Genomic DNA, 24333 nt, shown 5'->3' on the forward strand with positions numbered 1-24333 from the left:
AGTAAGTGTTACAGTAGACTTGGAGCCACTTAAAGGATTAGATCCAACTAGCTTTCTAGTAGTTTAGATGGTAAAGAATCCGCCTGCAATATGAGAGACCTGGGTTCAATTCCTGGGTTGGGAAGATCCCTTGGAGGAGGGCATGCCAACCCACTTAAGTATTTTTGCCCATGGACAGAGGAGCCTGGCAGTTTATGGTCCATGGGGTTGCAAAGAGTTGGACATGACTGAGTGACTAAGAACAGAGACAGGCTTCTTATCTGCTTCAGAGATGCACCATTACAAATATCTAATAACTTTGTAATAGGAAGGATCTACACAGCTCCTAGACCAGAGATATTGATAACTTTCTAATATTTTGGCCCTCATGTGGAAGGTAGCAGAGAGGGGCAGACTACTAAATCTGTTTCAATAGGTCAACTAAAATCTTGATCATGAGTGCCTTCAATTAGGTGCTAATAATTACTGGCATAAGCAAGAAGGGAAGAAACCGGCTTTTATAGCTAGACTGGACACTCTCCATTGAGCATTTCTTGTTTACCTACAGCTAAAAGAGAAAGGGAGAACTTTTAAACACAACCTTTAAACACAATTCCTAGCTTTCTCTAGGACAGGACCAACTTGGGTCACATGCCTATTTCCAAGCAAAAGAGGTGGCCAGGAGACTGCTATAACCTAATTGTTTTAGACATGACTTATTGCTTAACCCTGAGCCAATCACCATAGCAAAGAGGATGGAGTTTTACCAATTGGCTTAAACCAATCAAGCCCTTGAGATAAGGCTGTGGCCACAGAGGGAAACACATTTACTTGTGTCCACTTGTGGATTAGAAGCTGAAATCTCTCTATTCTCTAAAGCACAGTTCAGTTCAATTTTAGACCATCCTCCCAGCTCTGTTAAGCACAGCAGGGAGTAATTTTTATTTCCAAGTTAGAAAATGCATCCAAAATAGAGTGTTTCAAGAAGTGAAGGAACTACTAGCATCCAGTTCTTTGTACATTTGTACTGGCTCCATGCATCTTTATCCACTGACATCAACTTAATTTTATCTGTACTTTCTGCACCTCTAAGAAGTCCCCAGGGGCTGAGAGGAAATTGTGAGAGCTTCTGTGTAGTTATTGTTGCTAGGAAACAATATCCTTGGTATCCAAGTGTTCCGGCTTTGAGACACTGTGTGAAGTCACTGGTTCATAAAGGGAACCTTTGGTAAATAGGTTGTTTGGGTGTGAGTAAATTGATGTTCGCTCTCTGTGGCAAAATGTTCTTGTGTAATCTTTGAATAATAGCTTATTTCTAGGCCTCTCTTCTTTCCTTTGGATCCAGCTGCCATTATTGTTCCCATGAGAACTCACACTTCTACCTAAAATGGAGTGAGCATTATTTTTTCCCCCAAATCATCTGTAATTATCTCAGCCGCTTGAACACTAAGCCAACGAGGTTTTAGTTAACAAAGTCAAGTGAGCTTGGGAATACAGACCCAGACCACTGACTGTATAAATCATTAAATCCTATTAAAATTCACAGCAATTGACAGCCGTGCTCCTGCCCTGCTATTGGGCGTGGCCCTGAAGGGCTCTGCTGCCCTGCAGAAGGGGGGCAATGAGAAGTTTTAAGCTCACTACTATCCTCTCCCCTCTCAACCCCAAACTGAACCATCTCTGGTCCTTCAACTCTAGATATTGCTTACATATTTCTCCCATAGAATCCCACAACTTGAAGATCAGCCTGGGGTTGTAATTTATCACCTAGTTACTCAGTAAGCCTAAAATTAATAAGCACCTTTTTCCATTTCCTTGGGGCCCAGACCCACCAGTAAGGCTCCTGTAGGCAGAATCACTGTAATCAAGAGGGTATCTGGCTCAAGAATGCTACTAAATAAATTATATATCAGGTTACCAGTTTGAGACAATAAATTCAGACCCCTAAGCAGCAAACAACATTCATAAATTCATTTATTCAGAAATACATATATTAGATGCATAACTATGGGCAAAATATGTTCTAGGCATCGAGAATTGTTTTAATGATTAAAAGAAGGTCTTTGCTTTCAAAAAGTATATAATATAATGAGAGATGGAGGAGACAAAAGGCAGAGATAAACACAAAACTATGTAAAGAGGTAAAATATTTTCACAATAAGATGTACTGTGTTGACAGAAAGTGTGAAAGCAGAAACCACTCAAGGTTTTTCAAAAAGGAAATGAGGTGGATGAAACTAGAGCCTGTTATACAGAGTGAAGTAAGTCAGAAAGAAAAACACCAATACAGTATATTAACACGTATATATGGTATTTAGAAAGATGGTGATGATGACCCTATATGCTAGACAGCAAAAGAGACACAGATCTGAGGACAGACGTTTGGACTCTGTGGGAGAATGTGCGGGTGGGATGATTTGAGAATAGCATTGAACATGTATTTTCCATATGTGAGATAGACCATCAGTCCAAGTTTGATGCATGAAACAGGGCACTCAAAGCCAGTGCACTGGGATGACCCTGAGGGATGGGATGGGGCGGGAGGTGGGAGGGGAGTGCAGGATGGGGGACACATGTACACCCATGGCTGATTCAGGTCGATCTATGGCAAAAACCACTACAATATTGTAAAGTAATTAGCCTCAAAATAAATTAATTAATTTTTAAAAAGGGGAACTTAATAGAGAGAATTGATTACAAAGACTGGAAGAGCTGGAAAAGCAAAAGAGAGAAAGAAGAAAGGGGTGTTAAGGGAGCCAAAGCCAGAAGCAAGCGCCCATGAGCCTGAATCTGTTGGATCCTATTAGAAATGCTGTCCTGGTTGTTTGCGGAGGTGCCAAAAGAGGTGCTGTGAGAGTCTGGAATCACCCCCACCGTCCAGCAGTGATTGTCAGCAACAGCAACCCTGCCACCTTGTCAGAGACAGAATCCAGGGCCTTGCCTCCCCCTTCTACCTTCTAATCTTCAGCCCGTTCTTCCTACGGGCATCTAAAGGAAGCAAGAGAGACAGAGAGTCCAGCCCCAGAGGTATGGAACAGAGTTCAGAAAGCAGGATGTGAGACACAGAAAGAGCAAATGAATGACCAGCAGAGGCCACAGCAGAGGTTTTAATGAAAAGCTCTGGTAATCCCAAATCTGGAGGAAATAATTCTTCCCTAGCAGAGAAAGACAACAGATCGATCTAGATTTTTGTTGCAGAATTGTTATAGAAGCCCATTTGGCAACAAGCAGAAAGAGATTTAATAAGGAGGTGCTGCTTACAAAATTAAAAAGTGGAAGTAGTAGGCTCGTCTAGCCCGGGCAACTGGAAATGACTCCCAGCACCGCAGCGCAGACTGGCCCCACCATGGGGACTGAGCGCTTCACCGCACCAGGAAGTTGGTGATCAGCTAGCTCCTGCCATCATGTTGACTCCAGGACCTCAGAAAGTTAAAACCAGGATTCCTGGTTCCAGAGCCCCCTCTACAATGTATGAGCTGCACCAAAATGAACGCTCGAATATCACCTTGACATCACTTAAATTCGTTTAATAAGGGTACCTAAATCTTTACCTTGGGAACTGTAGTTTTTAGCTTTCCTAAATATTAGAACATGTACGAAAGGAAGCCAATCCACACAGAAAGATTTAGAAAGGAATTTTGTGCTGAAATATGTAACATTTTACATGAAATATGCAATCTCCAAGAGGGCAGGGGCCATGTCAGTTTTATTCACTACTGTAACCATGGCGATTTTCCATTCCCAGCACATAGTCAATAAATACCTACTCATCCAGTGAGTAACACACACACATAGGTTAGTGCCTGGCTGTCAAGCTAAGGTTAGTAGCACAAAGTCAAGAGTCTTAATTTTCACAGTTGTCTTAGATTGTCTAATCTGTTTATTTTAATTTTAGAATCACTTTTGTCTAGTTCCCCCCCCCGCCCCCGCCAAAAAAAGAGCCCATTGGTATTACTAGGCAATCATATTAAATTATAAACGAACTTATGATGTTGAGTCTTCCTATTTGAAATATGGTATGCCTTTTTATTTGTTCAAGGCTTCTTTTGTGCTTTTTAAAAGTGTTTCAAATATTGCTTCATATAAGTCTTGCCTGTGTTTCTAAGTTTATTACTAGATATTTCTTCTCTATTTTAAAAACAGTCATTGTAAATTTTTGTTTTTATATATGAAAACCACTCATTTCTGTGTAGTAATTTTGTACTCCATTATCATACTAATTCTATTTTTGTAATAGTCATTCAGTTAATTCTTTAGGGCTTACTGGATATGCAATTGTATAATTAATCTTAATACTTTAACCAGCAGTTTTCCAACTTTATAGTTCAAAATTTTCATTCACTTACTTAATGGTTAGTGTTTCCAGAACAATGTTAAAAATAATAGCAATGACAGTGGACACTCTTATTTTGTTCTTAACTTTCATGGGAATAGTCCACTATTTCCACAATAAGCATGATTCTGGTTTTGAGACTCAGAAAGTTATATCTTACCACATTATGGAAATATCCATATAGTCACATTTATTGGGTGGTGTTGTTTGTTTTGTTAAAAAAAACAGACTGGCTATTAAATTTTGTCAAATGCCTTTTTCAGTTCAGTTCAATTCAGTTCAGTCACTTAGTCATGTCCGACTCTTTGCGACCCCATGAATCGCAGCACGCCAGGCCTCCCTGTCCATCACCAACTCCTGGAGTTTGCTCAAACCCATGTCCATCGAGTTGATGATGCCATCCAGCCATCTCATCCTCTGTCGTCCCCTTCTCCTCCCTGCCTTCAATCCCTCCCAGCATCAGGGTCTTTTCCAATGAGTCAACTCTTCGCGTGAGGTGGCCAAAGTATTGGAGTTTCAGCTTCAACATCAGTCCTTCCAATGAACACCCAGGACTGATCTCCTTTAGGATGGACTGGTTGGATCTCCTTGCAATCCAAGGGACTCTCAAGAGTCTTCTCTAACACCACAGTTCAAAAGCATCAATTCTTTGGCACTCAGCTTTCTTCACAGTCCAACACTCACATCCATACATGACTACTGGAAAAACCATAGCCTTGGCCAGGCAGACCTTTGTTGGCAAAGTAATGTCTCTGCTTTTTAACATGCTGTCTAGGTTGGTCATAACTTTCCTTCCAAGGAGTAAGCGTCTTTTAATTTCATGGCTGCATTCACCATCTGCAGTGATGCCTTTTTAGCACCTGTGGATATAATCATATGCTTTTTTTCTCCTTAGATCTGTTAATATAATGAAGTACATTACTAGATTTTTCTAATATTGAATCATTTGCACTCCTGAAATAAACGTTGTTTATTTAATTATGTTATGCAATGTCATTTAATGTCCTCCTGGATCTTGTTTCACTAATATGTTCTGTTTATGAAAATAATTTGGAAGTTTTTATTCATAGCTTATACTTTGGAATTAAGTAGAAATAGAATTATCAGTTCTTAAATGTTGGAATCTGGTGCTTGTTTGTAAGGGGTAACATCAAATTTTTTGTTTGTTTAATTAATTTTTTTTATTTTATGTTGGAGTATGGCTGTGATAGTTTCCATGGACAGCAAAGGGACTCAGCCACACATATACATGTATTTTGATCTTCTGTCTCTCCTGCTTCAAGCTTTAGCTAATGCTTTTCTTATAAGAAAATTATCTGTTTTATTCAAATTTTCAAATGTGTTTCCATAGATTTGAGCAAAGTTGTCTTAAAATTCTTCCCAGCCCCCCTGTTTCCAAAGTGCTTTCCCTGATGATATCCTGATTCCTTTGTTTGACTGGAGTCCTCTGTAGAATAGTTTCCTCAAATAGGTCCCTGGGTAATGTTCTCGGATCTTCATGTGTCTTCTCTGGAAGGAAGTGGTATTTCGGCCGAGAACCAGACTCTTGCGTCTCAGTTGCTGCCCTTTTGCTTTCACTCCAGCTGTTGTGAATTGTTGTTCTATAATCCCCTCCTTTCTAATCCCTTCCCTATAATCCCTTCCTTTATAATCCCTTCATTTCTAAAGCTGTATGTCTGAGTCCAATAGCTTTTCCTGTGAAAACACCCTCCATTCTGTGTCTGGAAGATTGTAAAATTATTATTTTACCTTGGAGTTCAGGAATGATATCAGGGTTGCCCAATATAATGAGCCCCTCAATAGACAAAATAGTTTAGTTGTTAAATTCAGGGAAATTTGTATTTTGTTTTTGTGTGTTACAGCTCCTCTTCTTCTTTCACTCATGCCCACTATTCATATATTAGCCCTTATATTTTCCACTTCTCTGTAATTTGTTCAAACTGTCATCCAAGCCGCTAATCTGGCCTCATCAGTGGCATCTTCTCATCAATTCATCTAACACACTTTTTTTATTAAAACCTATGGGCTTCAGAACGAGGAAGTAAGGAACTTTTCCCATGCTAATCATATATCCTTATGTGTTCCCAAATTTTGAATAAGGGCGGGAAATGAGAAGTTCATACTCTTGTCTGCTTTCTCCCACAGTTCTTCTCATGAGATGATGTCTATTTTGAATGTTCTGCTTGTTTTGCTTCCCTAGGATGACTGGGTTTCCTTACAAATATTGTGTTTTTCTTGCATATCCCTTGGGGTTTGGATCCAATAGCCAGAGCACCCTAAATGGAAACAGTGTTCTAGGTGGAAAGCATGGTGGGCTCCAGGGAAGCTGTCATTCCCCTACTGATGCACAGGAGGTACTCATCTCTCTCTCTCCCCCCACTTTTAAAATTCTCCTACATCTTATTAAGGGAATGGCTCAAATGGTAAAGAATCTGACTGCAATGCTGGAGACCTGGGTTTGATCCCTGGGTCAGGAAGATCCCTTAGAGAAGGGAATGGCAATCCTCTCCAGTATTCTTGCTGGGAGAATCCCACGGACAGAGGAGCCTGGCAGGCTGCAGTCCACGGTGTCGCAAAGAGTCGGACACAACTTAGCAACTAACACGTTCATGTTACATCTTATTAAGGGCTTCCCAGGTGGTGCTAGTGGTAAAGAACTTGCCTGCCAATGCAGGAGATGTAAGAGATGTGGGTTCGATCCCTGGGTTCAGAAGATCCCCTGGAGGAGGGCATGGCAACCCACTCCAGTGTTCTTGCCTGGAGAGTCCCATGGACAGAGGAGCCTGGCGGGCTGTGGCCCACAGGGTTGCAAAGTGACTTAGCACACACACACATCTTATCAGGGGCTGTGGAAGCAGCAGTTGCTCTAGTCACATAAGTGCTAGCAGCCTCCGTTAAATAGGCCCCGCCAAATCCCCACCCCAGCTTTCTTCCTTAATCGCACTGTTCTAACCCCCATCCAAGTACCAAAGCTTCTAGTCCCCGGTTCTCTCCTTTTTAAATGAAGAAGAATTTGACGCTTTTTTATTTGAGGTGAATATAAATAAAAAAATTAACTTAGCAGGTAAACAGATTTATACACAGACCCCTCTCCACCAAAAAAAGCTCAGGAATTGCCTAATTAAATAGCTGCGGCAGGAGGCATGAAGGTAGGACTATTAACAGGAAATCAGAGAGTCTAAGCAATTAAATCTCCAGACCCCTAGCCCCACACCTCCACTCCATGAAGACCAGAGGCTTCTCCTCTGAAGAGGGGAGAACAGCAGGTCTTTGGGATAGGCGGATATCAGTGCAGAGCTTGAAGATAAGAATACAGGCTGAAACAAAAGGATTGAATAAAAAAGAAAAGAAACTTAGAAAGACCCTCTTTGTCTCTAGAAGATAGAAAGATACAAATATAGCCTCTCTATGTCTTAAGTGAATTTTAGACTTTTAGATGTATCAATTCATTGTTTTTATGCAAGCTATTCTAATATATGATAATATATGTGTCTATATATTATTAATATATAGACTATATATTAATAATATATGTCTATTCTATAAACTTAAATAGACTACTGGCAAGTGGGAGCAAAAATAAAAGGGAGAATAGATTTCAGGATAGACCCTTCTGTCACAATCTATAATCCTCTTCATATTCTCCTTAAATTACTTAAAGCTCACTCTCATAAGTATTAAGATATAAAAATATCATCAAAAAATCATATAGTTCCTAAAATTTTCACATATACATTAGCTATAATCAAAAGATATAAATAGAAGCTTGCCTAAGTTTATTTTTTTAAAAAAAAGAGACTGCTATCTTGAATGTATTGATCATTTAACAGATCTGTACCAATTTGTTCTTTCATTATACTTCATCCATTGATTCTTTCTATAGCTCTCTTAACAAACATGTGCTCTGTTATTATACTTGTTGTGATTAAATGCTGTTCAGTCACTAAGTCGTGTTCAGCTCTTTGCGGCCCCAGGGACTGCGGCGCACCAGGCTCTTCTGTCCTTCACTGTCTCCTGGAGGTGCTCAAATCCACGTGCGTGGAGTCGGCGATGCTATCTCACCATCTCATCCTCTGCTCTCTCCGCCTTTTGCCTTCAATCTTTCCCAGCATGAGTCTTTTCCATTGTGTTGGATCTTTGCATCAGGTGGCCAAAGTATTGGACCTTCAGCTTCAGGATCAATCCTTCCAATAAATATTTGGGTTGATTTCCTGTAGGATTGACTGGTTTGATCTCCCTGCAGCCCAAGGGACTCTTAACAGTCTTCTATGCCAAGACACCCAGAACCCAGGCGTCCTCCAATCTAATCAAAGAGTGCCCACTGGCAGACACAATAAACACGCAGCAGTGGTAGCAGATGCCACTGAAGCTCACAGAGTTCGTGTTCACCAGGCCAGCTGTGCCCATCCGCCCAGTGCAACCACAGCCAGCCTGTCAGCAACAGCACTCAACAAACCTCTTTTGTCATCCTGATTTAAAACATCATCTTGTCATCAATCGCTGGTATTTTTTTCTCAGATCCCCGACTGTCTTCAAAGTGAATTTCTAGGCCAACTGAACCCTTATCCAACTCTGCTGTTTCTTCATTTCAGATGGCTACACCACCGATGACATTGAGTTTTACTGGAATGGAGGAGAGGGCGCAGTAACAGGCGTCAACAAAATTGAGCTCCCTCAGTTTTCAATTGTCGACTACAAGATGGTGTCGAAGAAGGTGGAGTTCACAACAGGTGAGAAGTTTCCCCCCAAATGGACTAGGGGTGCTGAGAAAGAAGGTGGAGCCCACCAAATGACCATCTGATGTTTTCTTTTATTTTTTTCCATTCAGGGGCATACCCACGACTGTCACTAAGTTTTCGTCTCAAAAGAAACATTGGTTACTTCATTTTGCAAACCTACATGCCTTCCACACTGATTACAATTCTGTCCTGGGTGTCGTTTTGGATCAATTATGATGCATCTGCAGCCAGAGTTGCACTAGGTAATGCATTCCAGCGCCCCAGAGGGCTGGTGGGATTTCGCTTCAAATAACAACCAGTGAGAAGCACTGCGGGCAAGAGCTTCTCACATAGAGAGCCAAAGGGTGAGATTGCCCTAAGGGTGCTCGGTGATAAAACATCTACATGTAAGCACTTAACAGAGTGCATGTTTTACAACATAACGTCCTTTTATCACTTTACCAAAATTAAAAAAAATAATATTGCAGTGCATTCAACCCTATATAAGTGCTTCTTAGAGCATATTTTAAAATTCTCATGACACTAATTTTTACTAACTTTGTGATTTCTTCCTTGGTTCCTGCTTTCTTTGGTGGAGAACATTATTATATTATTTTCAAATGGACCTGAAGAAAGCTAAATCTTGTAACCATTCACAAGCTATGTCAATACTATCTTTTGAATATTAAATGTAGTTAAATTTTATCTATCTGAATCTCCCTTAAATGGAGCTTCTTGCACTTGAGAAAGGTACAGATATTCATCAGCTGTATTAATGATCTGTGATAAGGACAGAATAAAAATGGTTTCTTTCCTGAAGAACAAAATTCAGAATTAATCTTGCCATGACTGAATAATTGCTGCAAACTGAAGGGCTGTATTTAATTTTAAAGGATTCCTTGGAAAGTTAGAATATGTAAGATCTGTCTGATGAATCTGGGTTTGTGTGGGTTGGCCTTATTATTTGACCCAGAGCCATTTCATTTATCATCTTCTGGGATTATTCATGCACACACACACGCATGCATCTGTGCATGCAAAAGAGCACCATTTGTGACTAAGCTAGCATACCTAGCTAGGTATAGGCCTAACATACCTAGGTCTGTTGAGACTACAGAACTGGATTAAAGAGTCAGCATAACCTTTCACCCCTAGACTAGTCATCATGTCTACAGCTCATTTCTATTGGTTGAGTATCTAAGGCTCACAAAGTCAAGTGCTAGGCAGCCCCTTATCAACTTTTGAACATTCCAAGACTAAGAAAACTAGACCAATAGTTTATCATATCATACGTATGTATGTGCACATATTATGTGAGTATGAACATGAATGCGTATATATGCCGTGGTTAAAGAAAAATATTGGACAATGTCCGCAGCAGGGAATATGAACCATCAAGGTCATGAATTGTGGTTCTTTTTTACACATCTATCCTCAAAGCTAATGATATTTTGATTAGAGATGTCAGCATATAAAGATAATGAATAAAATAAAACTGTCTTTTGAAATGTAAAACCTAAGGTAGTTTAAAACCTACTCAAGTAGAAAAAAAATTTATTTACCAACCCCCCCTTACTTAAAAAAATTCAAGCCAAGGAGTAGGAGCAGAAGTGGAATTGATGTATTTTAAATGAGTTGTTTGTTTCTGTACCAGAGGTTAGATAGGATTATATTACGGGAAATTTAAAATGTTATTCAAAAAAGTAAACAGTACCACTCTGAGGGCATTTCATATCAGTCCGGACATTTAAATCCATCACTGATGTCAACGATTTAAACTTTTTATACAGTAGTTCTGACTCCCTCTGTTCTCCTAAAGCTGGGTGGTCAAATCAGGGAATCCAAATAGAATAATCTCACTAGCAAATGATGTTGAAACTATTTTACTCTCTTATCATTTTCGAACTTCTATTCCCTTTGCCAGTTTTCCTTTGTCTTTAGTATCCATTTTATGTTTTTTGTCTTTATTTGTAAGGAACTCCATCCAGTTTTAGGTTTTCCTTTTATTCTAAATGCCTTTGCTTCATACCTCCTTGCTTTTTTGCCCCTAGCTCAGTGATCTACAGTAAAATAGCTAATCTCAGAGTCTGTTTACTTAGATATAAAATGGGAACAATATACCTGTCCTGTCCCACTCAGCAGGCTGTTATGACTGCATAGAATCCAGAGATGTGTTCACAACTGTAAAATCACTATGTGTGTATATTAGTCACTCAGTCATGTCCAGCTCATTGTGACCCCATGGACTATAGCCCACCAGGCTCCTCTGTCAAGGCAAGACTACTGAAGTAGGTAGCCACTCCCTTCTGTAGGGGATCTTCCCATCCCAGAGTTCAAACTTGGGTCTCCCACACTGCAGATTCTTCACAGTCTGAGCCACCAGGGCAGTCCTATACAGGTGTGTAATATTAGTATACAGCACATTTTAGGACTCAGTAGGAACATCACTTCTTATTTTCCCCAATCATCATTTCATCGCCATCATCAACACAAAATGTTATACAGACACACAAAAATTATACTGTTAAGAATGATACATTTAACAAAGTAGACAAAGCAAAAATCTTCCTTCTAAAAGACTACAGTCTTAAATTTCTTTAAGAAGTTGAATTTTTAGGAAGCCTTTTCCTGACTCCTGGGAGCTAACTCACTCTAGTCTCTGGAATCAAGGAAATAGAGGTAATATTTGAGGGAGGAAAGTCAGTAAGATTTTATATTTTAAAATCCATATATCAAATACTTGATGCAAATCATGACCTTTATTAGTTTCTTCTTTCCATGTCAACTCACGATGAATGTTGCGTTATACTTTTAAAAAGCAGTATTGACCTTATGACCTGGACATATTAGTTTCATGCAATGAAATAGGTCTCCTTAAACTGGTCACTGACTTGCAGTTCGGTAGTGGCTGCCGTGGGGATTAGTATTACAAGAACAGAGTTAGGATGGACGTGACAGATGCTGAGAGAAGGAAGGAAAGAAGGTGGCATGTAGCAGAATGAGGGACATAGGACAGTAAACTGGGTGAATCAATGAGATTTTAGTATTTCCATCCACCTTTCTTTCTCCTTTGTGCATTATTTTTTAAAACACAGTTTTCAACCCAATACTCACAGAGCTTCCCATTTTACGATTCATTCATGAACTATGTAAGGAGCCTGCAGCTTTGTCTTTTAAATGGTCTGCCCTTTTCGCCTCGAGGTTTATTGCATCACTACCATCAGTCTGGGATACTAACAAGAGGATGGTATCTGTCATCTGTCTTCAGCAGGAAACTCAGCAAGTGCACTCAGCTCAGCTGCGTTTTCTGTTTCACAGGCATCACCACCGTGCTGACCATGACCACCATTAGCACGCACCTCAGGGAGACCCTGCCGAAGATCCCGTACGTCAAGGCCATCGACGTCTACCTGATGGGCTGCTTCGTGTTCGTGTTCCTGGCTCTGCTGGAATATGCCTTTGTGAATTACATCTTTTTTGGGAAAGGCCCTCAGAAGAAAGGAGCTGGCAAACAAGACCAGAGCGCTAATGAGAAGAACAAACTGGAGATGAATAAAGTCCAGGTAATCTATTAAATAGGGCTTCCCGGGCAGCTCGGCTGGTAAAGAACATACCTTCCACGCAGGAAACCCTGGTTCGATTCCTGGGTAGGGATAACGGACAGGCTACCCACTCCAGTATTCATGGGCTTCCCTGGTAAAGAATCTGCCTGCAATGTGGGAGACCTGGGCTCGATCCCTGGGTTGGGAAGATCCCCTGGAAGTGGGCATGGCAGCCCACTCCAGTGTTCTTGCCTGGAGAATTCCCATGGACAGAGGAGCCTGGCAGGCTATAGTCCCCGGAGTTGCAAAAAGTCAGACGTGACTGAGTGACTAAAGACAGCACAATCTATTAAATATTCCTAACAATCTTATTCTGCAAGTTAGCAGCAGTATGGTACTCAGAGCTCCCACAACAGAATAAAGTATCATAAAGTATTACTTTATGTTCAATAAGGCTCAAACTGCCCTTCATGTTGCACAACTGGAAACTGAGAATCGGAGATATTAGGTGGAATTTTACATAGATAAATAACATACATGGGCCTGCAACTCAACTGCAAGTCCATGATTCCTTATTCTAAACTATATAGTTGTGAGACTATATGCAAGATAGTTCCAGATCTACTTTATAAATAAATGAAAACTAAAGAAGTAAGAACCAGCTCTTACTCCTAAGTGACAATGAGGCACTGCAGCACAGCGGTTACATCCACAGAATGGAATCAAACTGCTTGGGGTTAATTCCCAGCTCTGCCACTTACTGGCTTTAGAACTCCAGGCAAATCAACCTGTGTTATTCCTTATCTAACCTGTTCTCGATGTTATCAACCAGAAAATGATGACTATAATATACCTATCTCTCAGTTACCGTAAGGACTAAATGAGTTTTGGTATTTTTTTTCAAAGTCTAGTATTTGATAGTTTATATTCTAGTATTTTTTAAGTCTAATCTAGCACGCAGTAAATACTCAGTAAGTATTAAAGCTCCAATACTTTGGCCACCTGATGCGAAGGGCTGACTCATTGGCAAAGGTCTTAAGGCTGAGAAAGATTGAGGCCAGGAGAAGGCAGGGAGAGAGGATGAAATGGTTGGATAGCATCACCAACTCAACAGACAAGAGTTTGAGCAAACTCCAGGAGATAGTGAATGACAGGGAAGCCTGGCATGCTGCAGTCCATGGGGCTGCAAATAGTCTGATACTACTGAGCAACTGAACAGCAACAATTATTATATTCAAGACACTGTCAATATCTGTCCTTTGCTTTTCACTGGTAGGTCCTATGACCTGTGCTGTCACTGTGTAATTAAATTGAAAATAATGCTTTGTTTATTCTTTTGAAAAATCCCTGTAGTCCCTACTTTCATGCCATTTATCACTAAAACCATTTGAAAATTATGTGCATTGAAACACTGGATCCATGACAAATTGTTTTGAAGATGGCACACAGGTGGCGACTCAATATTCATTCATGGTCCTGAGCATTGAGGATACTGCTCTTAATGAGAGGGGTCTCCTTGCCCTCCTGGAGTTTAGACGCTAACACGGGAAGACAGGCAGGATGCGAACAGCCAACTGTTGAGAGAACAGTTTCAAGCAAAAGGAAGTGCTACAAAGAAAGGGGGCTTCCCTGGTGGCTCAGCTGGTAAAGATCCGCCTGCAGTGCGGGAGACCTGGGTTTGATCCCTGGGTTGGGAAGATCCCCCGGAGAAGGGAAAGTCTATCCACTCCAGTATTCTGGCCTAGAGAATCCCATGGACTGTATAGTCCATTGGGTCAGCAAGAGTCAGACATGACTGAGCAAGTTTCACTTTCATGAAGAAAGTGAAACAGAGTAATGGGCAAGAGAATGTCAGGGCTCACGTGCAAGGGAATAGCAAATGTTGATCAGGTGATCGAGAAAAGCTCTCTGAGGAATTACCATTGGATCTGACAGCTGGGTGATGAAAGTGGCAACCATGCCATGTCCACTCTAGGCAAGGATTTGCATGACGTGTAAAAGTACTGAAAGAAGACCAATGTAGCAAGAGCATGGTAAGTGAGGGAGAAATTAAGTAATATGTGCTGTGGCTGAAGAATCAGGCAGAAGTCAAATTACTAATCCTCAAGGTGCATCTTCTTGCTCTTTAGTAGGATATCAACATTTGACAAACACTGTCAAGTAACTAGAAAGCTATAAATGAAGAAAACCTACAGATTCAGCCACATGGTCAAAATTCAAAGCAACACACTCAAATAAAATTTTACGTCTGTGTAAAACACTATATTCAATTCTACAGGAAAAGGGATTGTCATGATCCTTGCCCTCAAGAATCTTCTGATCTGGCTGGAAAGAAAACTATGATTGAATTATAAAATAAGACAGGAAAGCATTTATCTTGAATATATCTGAAAGGAAAAGCTTCCTGCTATCTGATTGTAGCCAGACCAGCTTTAGAAGTATCTTAGCAGTGGTTTTAAAAGCCACCTCTTTTCTACTCCCACTCCCCATCTCAGTTACTTCTTACCTACTGGTTGGTCCTCTGCAGAGCTTGAAATGTGTGTGAACTGATTTTCATGAGTAAAAACCCTACATAGATAAAATGGTAGAGATTCCTTGGTAGGAAAGTTCAGAAGATATGAACTGGATGAACACTCAAAGGTACATAAGCATTGGAGTAATAAAAAGAAGATAACAAGGCCTTTCAATTGGCTAGAAAAGCAACATTCTCTAGAGAGAGTAACTAGATAGGTCAAGCAACCTGAAGTCAGATTATTCAGATAAAAGAAAGCGATTATAAAACAAACTTTAACACACACTGCCTTGATTCTATCCCGGGATATCAAAGAATTTTCTAAGGTGGTAAGGCTTCCCAGGTGGCTCAGTGGTAAAGAATCCTCCTGCCAAGTAGGAGACATGGCTTCCATCCCTGGGTTGGGAAAATGCCCTGGAGATGGGCATGGCAACCCACTACAGTATTCTTGGCTGAGAAATTCTGTGGACAAAGGAGCCTGGCAGGCTACAGTCCATATGGTCCAAAAAGAGTCAGACAACATAGCGACTAAACAACAACAAACAGACAAATAAAGGCTGGCAGAAGGCTCATATGCCATATCAGATCTAGAGGTATAACATACATTGCTCTAAAGGGGACTTGCTGACTAGCTAATAAATAAGTACAACATTCCCATCTAACTGATCTTTATCTCATAAGCAGCTGTTTTGAGCAACACCCGGCTTAAACAAAGTTAAAATTTCGTTGGATCTCAAATCAACAAACGTTTATTTGATTTTTAAATTGACTTTTAAAATTTGACTTCCAAGAGAAATTACAGAAAAATCCGTCAGTTGTCAGAAGACGAAACATGTAAAGAAAATAAAGATGTATTTTTATCCATGGAAAGCTAGACTTGGAATGCCATAGATGCTTTATAGAAACATAAGTAAACACATTTATGCCAAAATTCAAAAAGAGAGCATCTTAAAACATGGCAGAGTTGTTTAAATCAAATTGATGCTTTGATAGATTAAAAATCATAAATCCTGAGAAAAAATTTTTTTAAATCTGCTTGAAGACATGAGAGTGTAACTGAAAACAAGCAGAAACCAGGAGAGAATCAAACGCCAGTGAAGCGCATCTCACTGCGTAAATGAGTCTTTATACAGCTTCTCCCTGAGGGCCACTCCCCATCCTGGAAGGTGCAGGGCAGGGAAATATCAGCAAAAAACTGCAGTTTTGTTGATCTGATAAATCAGAGCATGGAGTTTGGTGCTTCCAGAGTTCCTAGAAATTTTAGGAAGAAGTGAAGCCACAAGAGAAACCCAAAATCTAAGTATAAACTTCCCATGAATCCTTGGATGATCCTTGAGTTACAAATATAGGTAAAATGCCAAGAAAGCCATAGAGAGAGGGAAAAAAAAGCAGCTGAAAGGCTGGGAGAGGGAGAGATGAACAGAGATTTCAGCTGTTATCTGCCATATGGAAGTCAGGTTGGAGTCTGAATCCAGCCATTTAGGGCAGGTTGGTAAATACATTAAGCTTTCCATTAAAACCCCTAAAAAGATCACACCTTAGAAGTAAAGACTAAGTCACAAGAATATGAAATTCCCCTTGAGTTAAGGGAAAAACTAAAATAGACTCCCCCGAACAACACATAAAACCAAGTCTACACATTCTTGGGGATCTGTTAGTGATTTAACTTAATTTCAAAACAAAACTCAAGATTTGTCAGGGAAGATAACAAAATCCAGTCTCTATGTTATATCACCAACATGTCTAGTTTAATAATAAAAGATTTCTGGACATGAGAAGAAATAGGAAAAATAAATGCCCGTAGTTAAGAGAAAGAAACTTAGTCAATAAAACAGACCTGCAAATATCTCAGATGTTGGGTTAAAAATGATGGTTATAATTAATAATAATAACTATAATTAATATATTTAGAAGTTCATAGGAAACAGCCAAAATATCCTATAATACATAAATGGTTGGGCTTTCCAGGTGGCACTAGTGGTAAAGAGCCCACCTGCCAATGCAGGAGACGCAAGAGACATGTGTTCGATCCCTGGGTCGGGAAGACCCCCTGGAGGAGGGCATGGTGACCCACTCCAGTGTTCTTGCTTGGAGAATTCCAAGGACACAGGTGCCTGGTGGGCTACAGTTCATAGGGTCGCAAAGAGTTGGGCACTGAAGCAACTTAGCACGCATACAGGTGAATGGTCAAACAAACTATTACATTCGCACTGTGAAGTGATAGCCCAATAAAAAGTAATGAATCACTGATACAGGCAACAACTTGGCTGGGTCTCAAGGGCATTATGACAAGTGAAAAAAGCCAATCTTAAAAGATTACGTATGTATGATTGTGTTTATATAATGCTTCTAAAATGACAACATTATAGAGTTGAAGAACAGATTAGTGGTTTCCAGAACTTAGTGAAAGTGGTGGGGAGGGGTCAATGGATGTGACTGATTATAAAGTGGGAGCAGAAGGGAAACCTTTGCCGTGGTAGAAGACTTTTTATGTTGATTGCAGTCATGGTTACATGAAGCTAATGTGTAATAAAATTACATAGAACTATACATATTTTTCCAATGAGTCAACTCTTTGCATGAGGTGGCCAAAGTATTGGAGTTTCAGCTTCAGCATCAGTCCTTCCAATGAACACTCAGGACTTATCTCCTTCAGGATGGACTGGTTGGATCTCCTTGCAGTCCAAGGGACTCTCAAGAGTCTTCTCCAACACCACAGTTCAAAAGCATCAATTCTTCGGCGCTCAGCTTTCTTCACAGTCCAACTCTCACATCCATACATGACTATTGGAAAAACCATAGCCTTGACTAGATGGACCTTTATTGGCAAAATAATGTCTCTGCTTTTTAATATGCTGTCTAGGTTGGTCATAACTTTCCTTCCAAGGAGTAAGCGTCTTTTAATTTCATGGCTGCAATCACCATCTGCAGTGATTTTGGAGCCCCAAAAAATAAAGTCTGACACTGTTTCCACTGTTTCCCCATCTATTTGCCATGAAGTGATGGGACCAGATGCCATGATCTTAGTTTTCTGAATGTTGAGCTTTAAGCCAACTTTTTCACTCTCCTCTTTCACTTTCATTAAGAGGGTTTTTAGTTCCTCTCCACCTTCTGCCATAAGGGTGGTGTCATCTGCATATCTGAGGTGATTGATATTTCTCCCGGCAATCTTGATTTCAGCTTGTGCTTCTTCCAGCCCACTGTTTCTCATGATGTACTCTGCATATAAGTTAAATAAGCAGGGTGACTCATTGAAAAAGACCCTGATGCTGGGAGGGATTGGGGGCAGGAGGAGAAGGGGACGATAGAGGATGAGATGGCTGGATGGCATCACCGACTCAATGGACATGAGTTTGGGTGAACTCCAGGAGTTGGTGATGGGCAGGGAGGCCTGGCGTGCTGCAGTTCATGGGGTCTCAAAGAGTCGGACACGACTGAGCGACTGAACTGAACTGATACATACTTATATTAATATCAATTTCCGGGTTCTGATATTGTACTACAGTTAAGTAAGATGTATTCGGTGGGAGAAACTGGGTGAAGAATACACTCAATCTCTCTTGCAAAGTGCTATCTTTGCAACTTTCCAGAAATCTACATAATTTCAAAATTAAAAGTTTAAAATAAGGGCCATAGGAAAAGTTTAACATAATACATGAAGAGATGAAACGTATTAATTTCTCAGACTCTTTTTGTGACCCCATGGACTGAAGCCCGCCAGGCTCCCGTCCATGGAATTTTCAAGGCAAGAATACTGAAGCAGGTTGCCATGCCCTGCTCCAAGGGATCCTCCCAACCCAAGGACCAAACCCTGCTCTCCTGTATTGTAGGCAGATTCTTTACCGTCTGAACCAAATAAAGAAATGGGAAGTATCCAGGTAGGAATTAGTTTATGTTGATGCCCTTGTGATTTGTTCTCATGACATTCTGTGCTTTTCCGCCTTAAGACTTACCACAATATTGAGTATGTGTATTATTAATTTATTTGTGTAATTACTTTTATAACCTCTGTCTCTTTATTAGACTCCAAGCTTCCCCTGGATAGACACCAGGGTCCAGTCTACTATGTTTATTGTTCTTTCCTCAGTGGCTCGAATTGAGAAAATACCAAATAAGCACTTTTTGAACGAATGACTGCCAGAGAAGCCTTTTCCAGTAAGATGAGTTCTTAGTTACCACACAGGGTGCTGAGTGTTATATCACAGTGTTTTATGAAATCCTTATGTGTTTATAGTAAGCAAGAAAAAGACACTATCTGTGGTTCATTTTAGCTTCTCCTCCAGACTTACTGTTTCTATCAGTTTGATTTTTAACAGTTCTTCAAGTGTACTTTCTACCAATCTCTGCTATTCTTTCTGAATCACAGTGATATAACATCAGAAAAATAGAATCTTCAAATTAGTGTTATGGATAAGATTTTATAAACTTCTGCAGATTTAAGTGGAATAATAATAGGCCAGTACTATCTCAAGGAAATTATAGGCATCCCTGTGGCTACTTGGGTTTTCCAGTTCCTGACTTCCTTGTCCTCTTCTAAAATGGGCACAGGCAGACAACGTGTCAGTAACAAAGCAAGCATATCACGTCGTCTGTTCAGCGCGTCATCTCCAGCAGTGATGTTAATAATACAACCTGTATGGTATTTTAAAATGTTATCCCCTGGTTAAATTTAAAAAATAGAAAATATTAGACTTTTCCTTTAATATAATGGTTGGATGATCTCCCTCTTTCCTTTTAGATGCTTATAAACAGTTGCATTCAAATGAGCTATATAGTCTAGTCCCAGACAATGTTTATTTAAGGGATCCTCAATAATGGCCTTGGTACCCTAGAGCATTTATAGGCAGTGATCATTTATCACACATTGCTGTCAGAGTCGTGGCTGGGCAGTACTGTCAAGGAGTATCTGTATTGAAGCTTCAGAAGTACATGCTTTATCTTGATTTATATCTCTACCTCTGAACTGAAGCATCTTTTCATATGAGTACCAATGCTCAATCAAGACATTAGGAGAGTTTCAACCTGTTAGGCAGTAAAGACTGCAGATTCATAAACCCGTCAGACATCATTTGAAATAAGAGATGGTATTTAGAATTTTGAAGGATAGATTTCTCAGTACAAAGAAGTTGTAAGTAAACTACTTCGGAGCCACTTTTACACTAACTTGGAACAAATACGGTTATATTGCTAGCCACAATGCCCATTTGCAAATAGATCCAGCCAAGGTGGAATGATTGCATGGGTGGTCTTTGATCAAAGACTGATTCAGAATCATTAGAAGTCATGGAGGACACTGGTGGAATCTGCCAAAGAGTCATGCCCAGTGGCAGGTGGAACCCTAATCAAGAAAGAATTTTTCCCTTCACAGCCAAATGTTGTTACTGTAACCTGGCTTCTTTCCTCCCATTCCTATTCTCTACAGTTAATCACCTACACTTTCAGACCACTTTCTAAATGTAAATAAGCTCTGTATTGTGACTAATTCCAGAATATAAACTGCATGTGAAAATAGGCTTCATAAAGGTAAACAGCTCTCCTTAGACCAGCTTGATATGCATATATTAGCCTTTGAGCCAGGGCCCCGCCCCACATCACTGCCTTGCCCTCAGCCTTCAATGAAAATTTAACTATTCCAACTTAGCAGCTTGGATTCTAGAGAAATCCAGATAGGGCCTTTGATTTCTGACAGTTTGTATTAACAGTTCACAAACTTCTTTAGCCCTCAGACCCTTGCCCAAATCTGGTGTGGTCCACATTTTGTTCTCTAGTCTTGACTTGACATACCTAATCACCAGAGCCTTCAGCAGTTTAACAGTCTAATTTTCTCCAGAAATCTCAAAATCTCTCTCTCACACACACCTTCTTTCTGGCATCTAGCCTCCAATTTCTTCTATACTCAAACAGCTAGGATTCTTCTGTGAATGAGAGAGAAGTCTATCTTACTGGCTTAAGAAAATCTAACTGGCTAAAAAAAAAAAGAGGTCAGAGGACTTTGGGGGCCCACACAACTGGAAGGTCCAGCAAAGGTTTTAATTTTACATGTGGCTAAGTCCAGATGTTTAAACAATGTCATCAGAGAGCATATCTCTTCATATCTTAATATTTCTTTCCTTTATGTTAGTTTTATTTTAGTAGATCCTTCTTTCATGGTGTCCCCAAAGTTTATAGTATCAAAGATCTTCAACCTCAATGCAAAAGTACTTTCTTACACCAAATAGTTCCAACCAAAAAAAAAAAAAAGTCCCAGGATTGAGTCTTTTGGGACCAACTTGAGTCACAGTCTCATGCAGAAATCAATCCCTCAGGAAGATAGAAAATTAAATACCCAGGTCTAGGTCACAGGTCTGTCCCCAGAGCCTAGAAGATGCAGTCAGGCCCTCCTCAGTCACATGCAACAAGTGAATGTCCAGGCAGTGTTGTCAGAGGAAGGTGAACGGACTCAGACAGGTCAAACCTACAGGCACCCAGCAGACCCATCTGGAGCCTTTGCCTGAAGATAATATCCAGTCTCCTCAACATGGAGTCCAGGCCCACTGTGGTCTTCTGCTTCCCTCCCCTGCCAGACTTCTCTTTCCTCTCCCGTCCACCGACATACTCTTTGCTGCAGAAGTTCAGCTCACAGTTTTTCCTGAACGCCACGTTTTCACTCTTGGGAGTCTGTTCATGACTTGCTCCCTAGTGAGCTCCTGGCTGAGGTATTCCTCACTCCCCAGGCGGAGTCGGTTCTCCTCTATCTTTCCACTGAACTTTACACCTACCTATTTTTTAAAAACAAATATGTTTTAAAACATATGTTTTATGTAATGACTTTATACTGTATGAATACTCTGTGCATTGGGGATATAGTCAGCAATGAATAAAACAGAAGCCTGCATTTGGAAGAGGGAGATAGGTAATCTCACACACACAACTATATCACCCATAAACAGTGAACATTACACGCATAAGGAAACACACACAATGCCAGGTAATCATAAATGCATAAAGCAGAAAAGCAGGCCTTGATGCAGACACTGTGTCTTCTGTCTTTGATATTCCAGTGCTTTTCACAGAACCTGCACAAAATAGGCATTTAAATGACTTTTAAAATAATAAGTAAACTAATAAATTTATTTTAAAACCAAATAGGCATGACCTTAGAATTCATGTGAAACTCGTAACTTTTTTCCTGTTATATTCCAATGACTACAAAAACAAAAATTTAACCCTTTCCCAATATGAGCACTACTTGGTACTTTGTAGAATTTATATATATATATATAATATTTTTTAATGAAGGACCTTTATTCTAATGAAGGACTGTTATGTTAGTGGTAACAATAATGTATGGTATCAGTGGATAGTATGGACCTGTGTTGATACTTTAAGTGGCCCTAACAAATCTTTTCCCAGCAATTTTCTTCTCCTGAAGTCCTTATTTAGAATCCAAGCTGATTGATAACTCCACACTGCCTTTCTTCCATTGTCTTCTCTGATTGGGAGGAATAAAGTGGAGAAGTGGTGGGTTGATTGCCTTAAGCAGCCTTGGCTAATGCAGTAAGAGGATTCCATCTGATGAGATGCAGTAACAAGGACTTATCCACTTAGATGACATATCCACAAATTCCAAGATGTTCACACACATATGGACACTACACACTCTAAATAGCTCCTTTACAGCTGTGTGAAAAACAAGTATTACTCTAGCCAAAACCACTCACTCACTCTCTTCTATAACTGAAGAGTAAAATACTACCCTTGACATTTTAAATGAGTATCTAAAGGGGTTTCACTGAAGATGAATTTTAAAAAATGGCCCTTATTTGTATCATTCAAAATTGACTGAATTTGCTGGTTATAAATAATTTTATATTTAATTGTAAAAAGCAATCATCTCAAATACTGGGCCTCCCTAAGCAATCAGTGAACACTTTATCTAGGTATAAAATGCTTCTATGTATAAAATAGTTTCTATTTTCTTGTTTCCATCATTTTCCACTCAAAGCTCAATAAATTCCCACTAACATCAACTTAGGAAATCAATCCCCAACCTTCATATCACGTATCCCTCAGGCTTGAACCATGCATATCTGCGTGCTAAGTCACTTCAGTCAAGTCCGACTCTTTGCAATCCTATGAATTGTAGCCCACCAGGCTCCTCTGTCCATGGGATTGTCAGGTAAGAATACTGTAGTGGGTTTCCATGCCCTCCTCCGGGGATCTTCCCAACCCTGGGATTAACCCATATCTCTTGCGTCTCCTGCATTGGCAGGTGGGTTCCTTACCACTCCTCCCACCTGGGGAGCCCACTGAACCATGCATATCTGTAATTAACTCCTGGTCACCTGGAAATAAAATAATTTCTGTGGGTTATCTATCTGCCAAGACTTCAACTAAAGCCAGGTACACAAGCGCTAACTAGGACCCTTGAAATGTGTGTGTGAAATGCCGATTGGGAAAGTCTTAGTCTAGAACAAAATGAGCTCAAACTCATAGTTTTAACAAGTTTCCCAATGGATTTGGATGCACAGTAATGTCTGAGAACCACTATTCTAGAGATTCTAGCCACTCAAGTGTCCTTATCCACTGAACTCAAACAGAGCTCAGAGAGTTTCTCATTCATTTACCTAGCCCCTCCTTAGGACTATCTAAGGTTCCGTTCTGAAAAAGCAAGGAGGATATACGTAATGACCAATAGCAACAGAAAAGCAGCTATTCTCCTGGAGCTTACATTTCAGCTGAGATTACTGACAAATGTGTATATAAATGCACGATATAATGGCAGATGATAATTACGGTGAAGAAAACGAAGCAAAGCTAGCCAGGTAGCAATCTAAGCAACAGCACGCCGGGAGGGAGGAACAGCAGGCGACAATGGCCCGAGGACTCAGGCGCTTAAACGGCAGCCAGCCAAAGCCGATGTGGCTGGAGCAGAGAGCTAAGAAGCAGAGTAGCAGGCAATGAGGACAGGGGTGCCTGTAGTAGCCAAGTCACATGGTGATTTGTGGATCTGAATGAGAAAACTGGATTTTATTCCATGACTTTGGAAGTTGCTAGAAGATTCAAATAGAAGACAAGTTCTGTTTTACATTTGAAAGGATCACTGCAGCTGCTATGTAGAGAAAAGACCACAGGGTTTTGGTCCTGGAAAAAAGGAAGATAAATTATGTGGCCAGAGGTGATGTGGAGAAGTGATCATAATCAGGATGCATTTAAAAGCAGAGCCATTACAACCTGCTCACACACTGGATGGGAGAAACAAGGGAATGA

At 40.3% G+C, this 24333-nt stretch overlaps 1 protein-coding gene across 2 annotated transcripts in view; it reads left to right on the top strand.

The window, feature by feature from the left end:
- The window catches only part of GABRB1 (gamma-aminobutyric acid type A receptor subunit beta1), a 410965-nt gene that overhangs the window by 375685 nt on the left and 10947 nt on the right, over positions 1-24333 (top strand). For both annotated transcript variants that reach the window (XM_043871401.1, XM_043871402.1), the window contains 3 exons: positions 8905-9042; positions 9141-9293; positions 12349-12593. In XM_043871401.1, coding sequence (XP_043727336.1) covers positions 8905-9042; positions 9141-9293; positions 12349-12593 — 536 coding nt within the window. The remainder of the gene's footprint in view (positions 1-8904; positions 9043-9140; positions 9294-12348; positions 12594-24333) is intronic.

This window comes from Cervus elaphus, chromosome 17 (assembly GCF_910594005.1).
Source record: "Cervus elaphus chromosome 17, mCerEla1.1, whole genome shotgun sequence".
Lineage (NCBI taxonomy): Eukaryota > Metazoa > Chordata > Mammalia > Artiodactyla > Cervidae > Cervus > Cervus elaphus.